We start from the raw sequence: 13,353 nt of genomic DNA, 5'->3' as shown, positions 1-13,353 counted from the left end.
AATTTTTGGGGGACTAGTTTTGAAGTTACATAGATGCACCCTTCGCTCAAAGATACACCTTTTTGTATTAATCAGTCATCCTCTTTCAGGGTTTGTAACCTGTCCACTGCTAATGACATGTTCTACTCAGATGTTAATATTGGAAAGACACATTTCAGACATGATAGTTCAAGAAGTAACTGTACACGCTTTGGTGTTTGTGGTCAGTTCAGTCTACTACAAGTTCAAGACGTGCACCATTGACTGTCTGTTGGCTTTTTAATCACGTCTTTGATATGGTTTATCAATATGGCTAATTGACTCCTCGCTGTGATTTATTGGAACATCTGTCTGCAAATGGCTTCACCCCAAACCTCTTAATTCATCTAAATTTCATGAAGTCATGACAAGAGTGCAGTGCCAGTGAATATTCTCATCCATTATCACATTATTCACACACACACACACACACACACACATGGATACACACACACGAATACACACACACACAGATGAACACACGGACACACACGTTAATACTCTCACACAGGCACACACACAGATACACACACACACGGATACACACAGACACACACACAGAGACACACATGGATACACATGGACATACACACAGAGACACACACACACAGATACACACAGAGACACACACACACACAGATACACACAGGGTTACACACACATGCGGATACACGGATACCATTTATCAGAGAGTCAAAATGGTCTAAATCACACAAAAATGATGACCTATGAACTTACCAGTTCTTTTTCATGTGCTTTTTTTTCCACCTCGGCTGGTTTTAAATGGGTGCATATGAAATACATGAAGTGTAATAAAGGTTCTGAGCAGAGTAGTTTGTCACTTACTTGGGTATGATTCCTGTTGATTACCGTATAGGACTACGTAATAACAGGTCATGAACAATATGCACAGCCGTGCAATTTACTGTGCGCTGAACAGAGGGCCCTTTCTAACATGGGCGATGGGTGCCATTTTAAACAGCATTCGATCATCGCAGACACATTGAGAAAGCTAAATAGTGTTAAGTCTAGGTCAAATCGATTAGGTTATTGCACTGATATTCAACTGCTGTCATAATATATATATAATATAATATATGAACAACCATTTACAGCATTTTTGTGTTCTTTGAAGCCAAGTGCATTTTGATTCTGCTGAGGCTATATGCTACAACTCAGGCCTCATAAGCCACTGTTTATATTCTATGGCTGTGTATTTTGAATGTGATCATCCGTATCATTTCATATGGCCTGTTAGCCTTACATGTATCATTCTACAATTAATGCAATCAATATTCTCAGTGTGACACTACTTTTTTGTGTTGATAGTCACAACTTAGCTGTAAACTGCATGTCTTGAGTTAGCAATCAAAGCTATTACACATGCATACTGTACAGTTTTGCTTTTCTGGGTACTATATAGCTACTCATATTCAAATAAAACTACTAACATCCTATGGCTGTCAACATGCCAACTGCCCCATAACAAGTGCACATGATCTGTAGGCTACTACTGTACTACATTTAATCACACTAATACATTTTGTACTGTGCAGAATGTTTCAGTTTATTGATGACCAAGGCATTTCTTTGGATTGTGGATTTGTATACTGTATTAGTGAAACATGAATTCAGCTTTAAGTAAGTCTGAAGAATTGTCTGCTTCATAAACTGGATTGACTCACTTCATTTTGACAGTAGCCTATATCACTTCTGTGCAATATTTTATTTATTTATTTTAGTGTCTATACCTATTTTTCTTCTATTTTTATGCGTCAATTTTCTTCTTCTTCTTCACAAAACACCAGACATAAACCACCAAGCACCACCAATGTTATTTTGGCTTTATATAGGCTAGCTACTTATTTTGATTGATTAAATTGAAGAAATCGGGCGTTTGACATTCAGTGGCTGATCGCAACCTAAAAGCCATAGGCCACCGCATCAACACTCCCAAGTTTACGTGAAATGTTCAAGGACACAAGGTAAAGATGTCTGTTGTTTATGCGTAAGTTGCATGTAGCTATTATTATAAGAAAGTCACGCGATATGCAATGCCAATATTCAATAAATAGACAGAGGATCTGAGAGATAGTGGGCCTCAACGAAAGTTGATGCAGAGACAGATGGCAATGGGGCGTAATTGATCATAATCCCGTTTTTGTCTGGTTTGTTGATCTACTTTTTGTTTTTACAATTTATTTGGAAACGAAGACATCCCCTAAAACCTCGATACCCCGGTGTAGACTCTTGTATAGGCTACAAATTACTATGCTAGTGACTAAAACGTGAAGTTTTCCAGCAATTTTGTTCGGAAATGCGCCAGGTTAAAGGCCGACCAACATGAGCATGCGTTACAGTAATTACAGAGTTTGACCAAAGGTGTTTGTCTATGTCACGGCACTTTATGTCAAGTGGGCCTCACGCTCCCATTGTCTGGGCCTAGTCCCTTGAGTGCGACGTCAGAACAACAATGTTGAAACTGGACTTTGAAAGTTAGAGGACAATACAGTCTTGAGAAATAATAGTTGACTAATTAAATCTACATTCGATGTGCACCTCTGCATCCAAACTAATCACAAAACGGCTTAACGGAAAATATAGGCCTGCTATAACCTAACGAAGACGCATGGACTATTACTTTGGGAACATTGGTTTATTGGCCTGTATAATTTACAACTAAAACCCGCTAAATACAACTCTAATCCTTTGGCAGGAGAAATTACTGTTTGAAATGTGTTTGCCAGATAGATGAGTTGTTGCAGCATCCCTGCATGGCCTGAGTTGCATCGCTGCAGCCTTTGGAGAGATACTTTTCACAATAGTCATATTCTTCACTGTTATTTTTCTACAAGTGACAGATTCGGCTTGTTTTGAACACCTACAAATAATTTTACATCATAGATTGTTCCCATGATGGTAGTCTACATGCATAAGACATGAAAGAGTGCATACCCTTAAGGCGCTAGGATAGCCTATATGAAAAATGTGTGGACTCTTAACTGTAAGTCGCTCTGGATAAGAGCGTCTGCTAAATGACTAAAATGTAAATGTAAATGAATTGCTATGCCAGCAGTTACAGTTTCACGTAGTTGTGTGTCTAGATATGAAGAAGGTTGACCTTGTTAAACATGCTCGTTAAATCAGGTGCTGTAGCATGACGTGAGAGAAAATCCAATCGGCTTAGAGTTGTCAGCGAAATTGAGAAGTAGACTGGCAAGAATGGAAGAAAATGAACGGTTTAACGCCATTGGAAAATCAATGTATGCCTATTCGAATATCAAGAAATAAATTAGACGTTTTTTCTCTGCAAAATAGTTAATAAAAATCCGTATGCAAATTGTCTGTTTGTTTTGATAGTGTTGTTGCCCTTTTACCTTGAGGCTATAAGCTTGTAACCCACCATCCATGTACCCATGTTTTAAAGTTGCTTAACTCTTTTGTTTAGTTAAATATAGTTGTTGTTGTACGCCAGATGTATTGATATGTGATTGATTTTGGTCTTTTTAGGGTATAGGGCTACTCTTCTCTGTTTTTGTCTGCAGCCTTACCCCACTTGGTCAGGACTGAAAAGCGGAATTGTAAAGGCCCAGTGCAGTCAAAAACTTGATTTTCCTGTGTTTTATATATATTTCCACACTATGAGTTTGGAATAATACTGTGAAATTGTGAAAATGATGATAATGCCTTTTTAGTGTAAGAGATGTTTGAAAAGACTGCCTGAAATTTCAGCCTGTTTTGGTGGAATGGAGTTTTGACCTGCCTGGTGACATCACCAGGTGGTAAATTAGTTAATAGACCAATAACAAAGAGAGTTCCAAACCTCTCTGCCAATAACAGTTAGTTTTCTCCTCCCCACTAAGACCACTCCCAGACAGTCCTAGCAAAATTATTGCTTTAGAAAATGCTCTATGCTAAGATGCTATTTTTGTAATTTTTTTACCATTTTAAATGAAAACAAACACAGTAAGATAATTAATTGTTACCCAGAAATGATTTGATATTGAGATATAAACGGGTGCATTGGACCTTTAACCTAGAATGTATTTTTGCAACCTTTTCCTTCCAGTAAAATAAACATTAAATTAAATTAAAAGTTCTGACATTTGATACTTTAACATTGGATTTGAATATCGTAATTGTGTAGTCTATTAGACTTCCACACAAAATGTCCAGAAATGTCCAGCATTTGAAGACATTTATTACATTTACGTTAGACATTTACAAATAGGCGGTTGTAATGTGGCGCCTAGAGTCAAAGAGACACCAATATTTGGCAGTGTAGCCTATACCGCGCACATTTCAAAGCATTTTCTATGAGATATTTGAAGACGGAGTCGTGCAGTGAACGCCTGCGTGTCCCTTTTAAAACAAACCCAGCTCCTGTCAATCATACCACATTCCAACCAATCCCAAAGCGCCTTTTTTTTAAAGCAGATTTGCCTGCTGTGCTTTTATATTGCACCATGGCCTGTTTCGAAGCATTTTTACTACCACGGTTATTGCCACAAATCAAGAGGGCAAAGTGAACGGCATGGGAGTCACACCAACTTTAATGAACTTGAGTCTGGTTCCTGCTCCTGCGAGGTTCACGGCCAAGAATTTCACATACAGATGATAAACAGCAAAGAAAATGGAAACAATATTTCTAGGTAATTCTTGAGCACAGAATTGGTTGGTTTTGCAAACTCACAGCCAAACTCACAACAAAACATGACAACTCTTTCGAGGTTTAGTGGCTGCCTTCTTTCTTGCGTCAACCCCGGGGAGAGCAATACTGAACCCAGCGTGGTGCTGCCACCTTTGGCAGGGGAGCACATAGGGCACCCCACTGGCAGTTCCTTAAAGCTCTGCCCCTCGCACAATTTGCGAGACTATCCCGAGACGAGGTACAGTGCATATGTTGACCATTCGGTTCCCCATTTTGCAGACTCTGGATACCCCAGCCACCGGTTAGAGCACAGCCCTAGGGGCATTATCATTGGAGCCAATCTTTCTGGAGCCGGCATGGCACCCGTCACTGATCAACTGGCATCAAGAAGTAACCAACATGGTGGAATTGGAACGTACCGTGACCTGCCTAGCTATAGAGATAGCAGAAGCCACGCTTTTTTCACCGCTTATCACGAGCAGGCCCATGGCTCCTCCGACGCGACCCGAGACCTCTCCGGTCAAGTGATGCTGGGTCTACCTGGGGACCTCCTCACCCGGACGCACCCTTACGGCCAGAGCATCAGCGGTCCCAGGGGAAAGAGCCAACAACTTGTTTCTCAGTTCCTGGGTCTCTACAAACCGCTGAACATGGCAATTCAACGTGGAGGGGGTGATGCTTTCCTGAGGTGCTCCAAACAGAACCTGAAGCACGAGCTGGTGTGTAAGTGGAGTGACAGCCAAGAGGGGGCTGGGAAGCAGCCCTGCGCCAGAACTTTCGGGACTATGTATGAACTTGTCACCCATGTGACAGTGGAACATGTCGGAGGACCAGAGCACTCTGAATACGTGTGTCACTGGGAGAATTGTCCGAGGGACAGAAAGCCTTTCAAAGCGAAATACAAGTTGGTGAACCACGTCAGAGTCCACACAGGGGAAAAGCCATTTCCCTGCCCTTTCCACGGCTGTGAAAAAGTTTTTGCAAGATCAGAGAACCTCAAGATTCACAAGAGGACACACACAGGTATGTAACTATTAGTGTCAATAATAATAAAGATAATAATAATAATAATATTAATAGTAATTAGCTAACATAAAAGCTTACAAAATACATCAAATCAATGATTAAACTTGCCAAAACGTTGTTTCTTTTTTGGGGACTAAATTTACCCTCTGAGAAAATGTTGATAACCTAATTTAAACCATATTTGAAATGTTTATATTTTACTAAATTATGTTATTATATAAGGAATTAGATTGTGAGAGTTAGATTGTGTAAGTATAATGGCACTATAGTAGCATTTTATAGTGCACAAAAATATTAGAAAAAGCTAAAGCAATTCTTTGAACAAACTTTTGATTGTTTTGAATGACAGTATATGTCACTGTCTGCCATGCTAGATCTTTGATGATTAAAATGTACATAGCCTATTATGATGATGATGTTGGGGAGGCAGGTAGCTTAGTGGTTAAAAGCGTTGTGCCAGTAACCGAAAGGTCGCTGGTTCTAATCCCCGAGCCAACTAGGTGAAAAATCTGTCGATGTGCCCTTGAGCAAGGCACTTAACCCTACTTGCTCCTGTAAGTCGCTCTGGATAAGAGCGTCTGCTAAATGACTAAAATGTAAATGTTGATGATTATTATAAGGATTATTATAATATTTTTGTCTGTGGATGTCATTATTTATGTTTTTGGTGGTGCTGTTGTTGTGGGTGTAGTTTCTTTAATATTGTGATTACTTTATAGCCTGTCGTGATTGTTGTGGGGTGTAGTTGTACAGGAGAGAGGCATAAGCTAGTGCTAATAGCGGGACAGAAGGCCTGTAGTGCTGCAGCTACAAACTAGTAGTTTTCAGGCCCAGTTGTTTGGGTGCTTCTCCCACTCATTCACTTAAATAAATAAATAAATGCCGGGACACCGGAGAGTTGTACCGGAGAGTTGTGACGTAGCTTTTACGCTTCGCTCAGTTGCAGCCCAGTAGGGACGACTCCTCTCTGCGCGGGCGCAGGAACAACGCTGGAAATGCTGTAGTAGCAGAACACAGCAGCCAAGTAGGTTATGAGGTATAGACAACACAGTGCCTTTGTAGTCTGATCTCTGCTAAGTTTCACAGAGATCAACAGGATTTAAATGTTAAAGTGCAGTGGACATTTAGCTCGTTGATAATTGAACACTGTTTATTTTGATCTTTTTTATTTTTTATTTAAAAAATAGTCAAATGATTCCCTAAAGATAAATGTAATTTGGGCTAAAATAAATTAATAATTATGTCGTTGGTAGCCAGAGTTGTCTAAATCAACACAATGAGAAAAATCATCAGTGGCAAACTTCTGTGGTAAGAACCCTTAAATATTATACATGCCAAAAGCCACGTTATAGCAAACATTGATGTTAAAATGTACGTGCCAAAATGTATTTCGAATGAATGATTATTATGGTGTCAATTTAATTGAATAGTACATACAGATGCATGTATGGAAACAGTAACACATCACATTTCTAATAAATGTTTGTCTAGAAATAGTGAAAAATATTATTTTAGAAATACATTTTGGTTTGGTGGGACTTTTTGAGATGAGAAAAAATGCTGTTTCACCATATTTTGCCATATAGGCCTAATCGGAATTTCAAGACTAGGCCTACCCACACTAATTTCTCTGTAGTAATATGACTTGTGATCTTCTGCCTTGTTTACTGGATATAGGACAGAATTGTTCAAACATAGTTTTAGCACATTAATAGGACTTGGGGAGATCGAGCGTTTGACAAAATCCTTGATCGAGGGTTTGACAAAATCCTTGATAGATGATGGGCCTATTTACTGCGGCCTTGGCCTCTGACTGTTGGGGTAAATCATTGACGATATTAATAGAGTTTCACGGGTAGTGTAAACTTCTATGGGAATTATCTTTTCTACTTGTTGCCATGTTGATTATCTTCATGATTATCTTCATCATATCTCGACAGATAAACTTTTCGACGGAAGTGTCAGTTGAGATTTTTTTGGGGCATTTTTCGTGTAGATCTTATAAGATAACCTACAGTTTCCATTGAATGTTCATTACACTTTGTGCAATTCTACCTTTTATTCGGGGTTTAGGCCTACAGTCGAAGTTCTGGGTTAGGGGTTAGGTTAAGGTTAATATTAGACATAAGGTTATGTAAGACAACACAATTGTGTTAAAACATGAGCAAATGTAGGCATTCACGTTAATGGTTATTGCACATTGGCATTGCACAGGAAAAACTGCACCCAAAACTAAAATAGACATGACTTTATTAACATTTTAGGAACGTTTTGGAATTAGGCCTATAGCCTGCACACCACTTGCTCATAAACTCAACATGTTGATTATTTCGATCGTCACTGTCTTGTTTATGTGCAAATGTATAACAATATAAATGTAAGTTTAGATGAGTTTACAAAGCTAGAGGTTGAGAACACATTAGGCACCATATCGTAACAAGCGGTGATTTCTCTCTCTGCATGTTTAGGTGAAAAACCTTTTAAGTGTGAGTTCGAGGGCTGCAATCGGAGGTTTGCTAACAGCAGCGACCGAAAGAAGCATTCTCACGTGCACTCCAGTGATAAACCCTACATGTGCAAGGTCAGAGGGTGTGAGAAGTGTTACACCCACCCAAGTTCCCTCCGAAAGCACATGAAGCTCCACTGCAAGGACTACAGCGCGAAACGCAGCGATGGGCGCGAGGGGGACGGGGAGCACCTTGCAGAGACCAGGTCACCCGAAGTAACAGATCAAGGCGAAACGGCTTCGTCCACCATCGTGACGCGCGCTCAGCCCCTCACCTCCTCCCAAGAGTCTCTATCCCCCGAGATTCGAAATGAGTCAAGTCTGAGGTCACGTTTCCATCACACATTCGACAACAGTTTGGACTACTCCTCACATAGGTCAGAGGGCCTCTTGGATCCATTGTTGATCCAGAGGAGCGGTTATAGACCTGAGCCCACCCAATACCCATGCAACCAAGCAGGCCACAGTTTCGCCCAGAGCTCCAGGACATTTTCCACTGCCTCACCCTTTCAGAAAAGTATTGTCAATGGGTGGTATACGTGCCACAGTGGCGTGGACTCTTTCTCACCAAAGCAGTGTAATAATGACATATCATCCATTTGAGTCAGTTATGGCGCCTGAGTGACGTTGGCCTACAAAACGTGGGTCTATTTTTCTTATGACATCTGCTATTCTTGGATTATATATTATTGATTGTATTTTGTTGATGTTGTAGGCTATAAAAAACATGTGCCACGTTGAAGTCATTTGTGTCGTAGTTTTGAAAACGTGCTAATATATATACACAGCGTTGCAAAATCCGTGATGGCAAGCTTTAACTGTTCTGTGACGCACAAACTCTAGGTCTATGTGTGGTGGGCCTTGAGTTGTGTCATGTGTAAGAAACGTGCCCCCTTGGAGTATTAGAATAGGACATAATTAATACAAACGCTGCCTATCATTTGAATGATACCCATCATTGATGCTTGCTATAGGATAAAGAAACTAAATGGATTCATCGGGTGTGTCTATGTGTAAAAGGCCTATGTATGACTATAGTAGCGAAAGTGTTATAAAAGGAACTATACATGTATTATTGCTTGGAAGGCTATACCAGCATATGTAAAGGACAGGTTATTCGTGGAATGTAACTGTATTGTATTGTGGGAAAGCATAGAAGTGCATTACTCATGTCGTGTTTAATGTAAGGCAGAACTTGGAAATAAAATATGAATTAAAACCTATTCTTTCTCGTCAAGTTCAATTTTGAGGCCAAATAACAAATGGACCAATGTATGTGTTCCCATGATTTGGAATTCAAATGTAATGTAATTCAAACACATATTGAGTATAAGATCTACTACACTCTTTTGTTAAATATAATGTTAAACATCAGATTAGGCCTGTACAGCTTTCAGATGCTTTGCTTTATTCCAAGAAGCATGAGTGGAGAAGGCTATAGTTTCTGAAGTGTGATCCCCCTCTCCCCCTGCATCCCCCCCCCCTCCTCAGCATACACTTGCATTCTTTGTTTCAGTATGGATATTTTATGCATTTTTGTATAAAATAGTTTTTCTTCGGGATCAGTTGAGAACACAATCCACGGCCTCCTTGATACAAATTAAAATGTTTAATTAAAATTCTACTGTACATACTGTAATATTAATTATGCATTCAATATTTCATTAAAGTGTCTCTATTCTCTTTGATTAAGCCCAATGCATTCTCAAAGAAAATGAACTAGTGCCGCAGTGACGCAGACTCAACGCCCTTTGTTTATTTGTGCTAGATATCCGTGCATTCACTTTCAGGTTTCTTGGAATTGAATTAGCGTTTCATGAAATACATTGCATTATGTATAGGCCTACGCTGAATTCTGAGAATCTTGGTTCGACTAAAATAGCCAACATTGAGCTGCACAATGTGTTATACACATGTCTGTACTGTCAATTAATTTGTAAAATGTTATTATGAGTGCACACTTATGAAGACATTAATCAATATTCAAACCAAATCCTTGCGCTCTTGACAGTTGACAGGTTTAATTTGATAAGCAGCAACCTAGGTTATAATAGGCTATAGGCCCATCCTTGAATGTTTTTGCAAATATCTGTTTCTGTACTATTTAGGACAAACAAACAATGGTATTGATGACATAAGTTGGGTGCTGTCTTGGCCCATGACGCATAGTGATGGCGTGGTGGAAAGCCATTACTGATTGCTGTGTGGGCAGTTGATACCCTAAACATCATAGCGTCACCTGGTCTACATTAGGGCGTGCATATTTGCCACAGTCATAGCTTTGCCTCCAGTATAGTTTGTCTGGCCCCTTTTGCAATTCCATTCATCACACTATAGTTTTCCTCATCTCTGCATGCGCACCATGCAAGAGCACAACACCCAAAGTACCAATTTTCAAGGTTGTAGGCCTATAGCTGAATGTTATCCATTCTTTGTGATTAACTACATTTTACTAATAATTCCTCATATTTTCTAATATTATATAATTTGACCTCAAAATAAAATTGGATCAGTTTTTTAGAGACTATCAAAATAGTTTGAGGTCTTTACAGTGTGGGTGTTTCTCTGTGGTTGGGTCTGGTAAATATATTCTATTGGCTATCTTTTTCAAACTGTGAAATGTGAGATTATTAGACCAGTTTGCTCATGTTTTGAAATGTAATATATTTGTATTTAATTTGTGAAGCAAAAGTAATGGCCCCGCCCGAAGGCTCTGTTTATTAAGAAGACCTTTGGAACCAGAGGGAAATTCAATCAAAAGTGCACTGCACGAGAATAGCATTATTTCTGCACAGGGAAAATACATGGTGTTGATAACAATTACTGTTTACTATATGCAATTGACTTGTAAAGCAAAGTTTATTGTACTATATGTTTCTGCCCAATGGTTTTGACCACTGTAAGCAATGGATACCCAGTTGTAAGTGCACAGACCTGCACCATTGTTTCTCTGTGGGAGTTTGCTATGCAGTTTTGGCTGAATTCCAGTCTTGGAGGTAGCCATTCAGATGTTTGATCTGACTCCTATCACAGTGTACTTGCATTGGTTTTGAATCAGTTTGTGAACAATTCATTCCTTGATGTTTAGAGCAAGCCAGCCCTAGATATTCCTGATATAGATTGTTCGATTAATTGTTTCACATGTTGTTACAATATACCAATTTGACCTCTTTTTGTATAACGATGTGCGTGTGTGTCTATGGCTGCATTTAGACAGGCAGCCCAATTCTGATCTTTCGCCCAATTATTAGCAAAAGAGCTGCTCTGATTGGTCATAATACCAATTAGTGGAAAAATATTCGATTTGGCTGCCTGTATAAGCACAGCGTATGTTATTCCAGTATTAATAAGTCATCCATTCATCTGATAATGTTACAGTAACACAGACAGATTCTAGTATATATATTACAGTGACACAGACATATCTTATAAGATATCACAGTAACACAGACAGATCTTAGTACAGATATTACAGGAACACAGACATATCCTATAAGATATCACAGTAACACAGACAGATCCTAGTACAGATATTACAGTTACACATAGAGATATTAAAGTAACACAGACAGATCCTATTAGTACAGTACAACGTCCTACTGCCGTCCATCCCATACATCCTGCCTGTCTGTCTGTTGTGTCTGAACACAGTGCCACTAATGATCCATAGTATATTACTGTTAAAACTGTCCATTTAATTCCTGGATAGTTATTACTATAATATAACTAATTCATAGTTTTCATACCGAATTCCCACTGACAAAGATGGAGTCTTTGGCACAAATGATTTCAGTCTACTTAAAAGGGAGAGGCGCTGGAAAAGCAGTGACCACAGAATTCAGCACAGCTAACTAGGCCGCATATTTGTGACATGCTGAAAACGATGCACACAATAAGTGTCGATGTCCACTTGTCTGACTGGAGAATGGGGGTCAGTAGCCATACCACCCTATGGGGGTCGCACTCACCTTGATGACCTCTTTGTTGCTTTATTCACAACATGATCAAATCATACTACCTAACGATCTAGCCTTTGCGTGTATGGATGTATTTTACTGTTATGTGCAGTGAAAGACATGTGCAGACAGTTTATGATTGAGGAGACCATTTTTGGTGTACCACACTATGTGCTTCTCTTATTTCAAAAGAGAAGAAAGTCTGCCATTCCATACCTTTACGTCACACACTGTTCAGTTTCTTGGAATACACTTTTATATTTATAAGGGGACAGCAACGATTTAGTTTAGTCGTCAACACAGATATGTTCGAGTGTGGATTTTGGGAAGATAGTACTATGCTAAATGATTGTTTTCTGAATCATTTTGTGTCCCCCAGGCATACTATACTCTACCTCTGATGTGCAAAGCTGGACTACAATATGATTATGTGTCTCTCTGAAAGTTTGATAGATCAGAAGTGTTGTAATTATTGTCACAGCGGATATCTTTATTGATTTATCTAAAAGTAATGTTGTGCTGATGAAAGTGAACTAATATGGTGGAACATATTTTTTCCCCAAGTAAAACTGAAACAAGTTCATTGTTGATTTTCTTCCTCCCACAATGCTCCTGTAACGATGATGACATGGCCTACAGCGATGTCATGGTAACAGCTCAGACCGACTGACTGTCTGCGTTATGTTCTTAGTTACAGGATATTGAGGCTCATCACCTACAGCCTCTTGATATCAATAGACACGGCTGCACAAGCTGTGTGTCCTATTATGTATTTGGCTGAGTTCTCCATCATCTAAACCATTCTTTCCTTGCCTGCTTTCACTCCAGCACCCATCGCCGACAACGCCAGCTCAGCACACACAGTCTATTTCCTCACAAGGTAGCACTTTTCAGGATGCTGCAAAATGTGATAAGTGTGTTAAGGCTTTCATGTAAACTGAAGTATGCTGTATTAGTGTATGTCGTACACGATATTCATGAGGACGTCTCTTTAGACAAGGCAGGATGTTTTGATGGTGTATTTTGCAAACCCCACTGAGTTAGTCCGCGGTTGGGTTTTTGCCCTCCCTGTCAGCCCAGGGAAATAAATAACGAGCATGTCAGAGACTCAAGCCATCTGTCTGAGAAGTCATTGGTCCTCTGTAGCTCAATTGGTAGAGCATGGCGCTTGTAACGCCAGGGTAGTGGGTTCGATC

General features: G+C 39.5%; 1 protein-coding gene and 1 long non-coding RNA gene across 2 annotated transcripts in view; both read left to right on the top strand.

Annotated features, from left to right (window-relative positions):
• The window catches only part of LOC121543112, a 123,003-nt gene that overhangs the window by 81,717 nt on the left and 27,933 nt on the right, over positions 1–13,353 (top strand). The gene's annotated exons all lie outside the window — the stretch shown is intronic.
• LOC121543093 (zinc finger protein ZIC 4) lies at positions 4,519–9,438 on the top strand. The gene is made up of 2 exons (XM_041852797.2): positions 4,519–5,692; positions 8,164–9,438. Exons 1-2 carry the CDS (start codon positions 4,732–4,734, stop codon positions 8,802–8,804), a joined length of 1,602 nt encoding a protein of 533 aa, XP_041708731.1. The 5' UTR covers positions 4,519–4,731; the 3' UTR covers positions 8,805–9,438.

This window comes from Coregonus clupeaformis, chromosome 3, assembly GCF_020615455.1.
Source record: "Coregonus clupeaformis isolate EN_2021a chromosome 3, ASM2061545v1, whole genome shotgun sequence".
NCBI classification, from domain to species: Eukaryota; Metazoa; Chordata; class Actinopteri; order Salmoniformes; family Salmonidae; genus Coregonus; species Coregonus clupeaformis.
Note: the sequence above shows the minus strand (reverse complement) of the source record. Positions and strands in the feature narration are given on the sequence as shown.

What these genes read in the sequence shown, in the direction of transcription:
- LOC121543093 (XM_041852797.2), top strand. Translation starts at nt 4,732, where the DNA reads ATGACAACTCTTTCGAGGTTTAGTGGCTGCCTTCTTTCTTGCGTCAAC. An exon ending in TCACAAGAGGACACACACAG is followed by an intron (nt 5,693 to 8,163) that starts GTATGTAACTAT and finishes CTGCATGTTTAG; the next exon opens with GTGAAAAACCTTTTAAGTGT.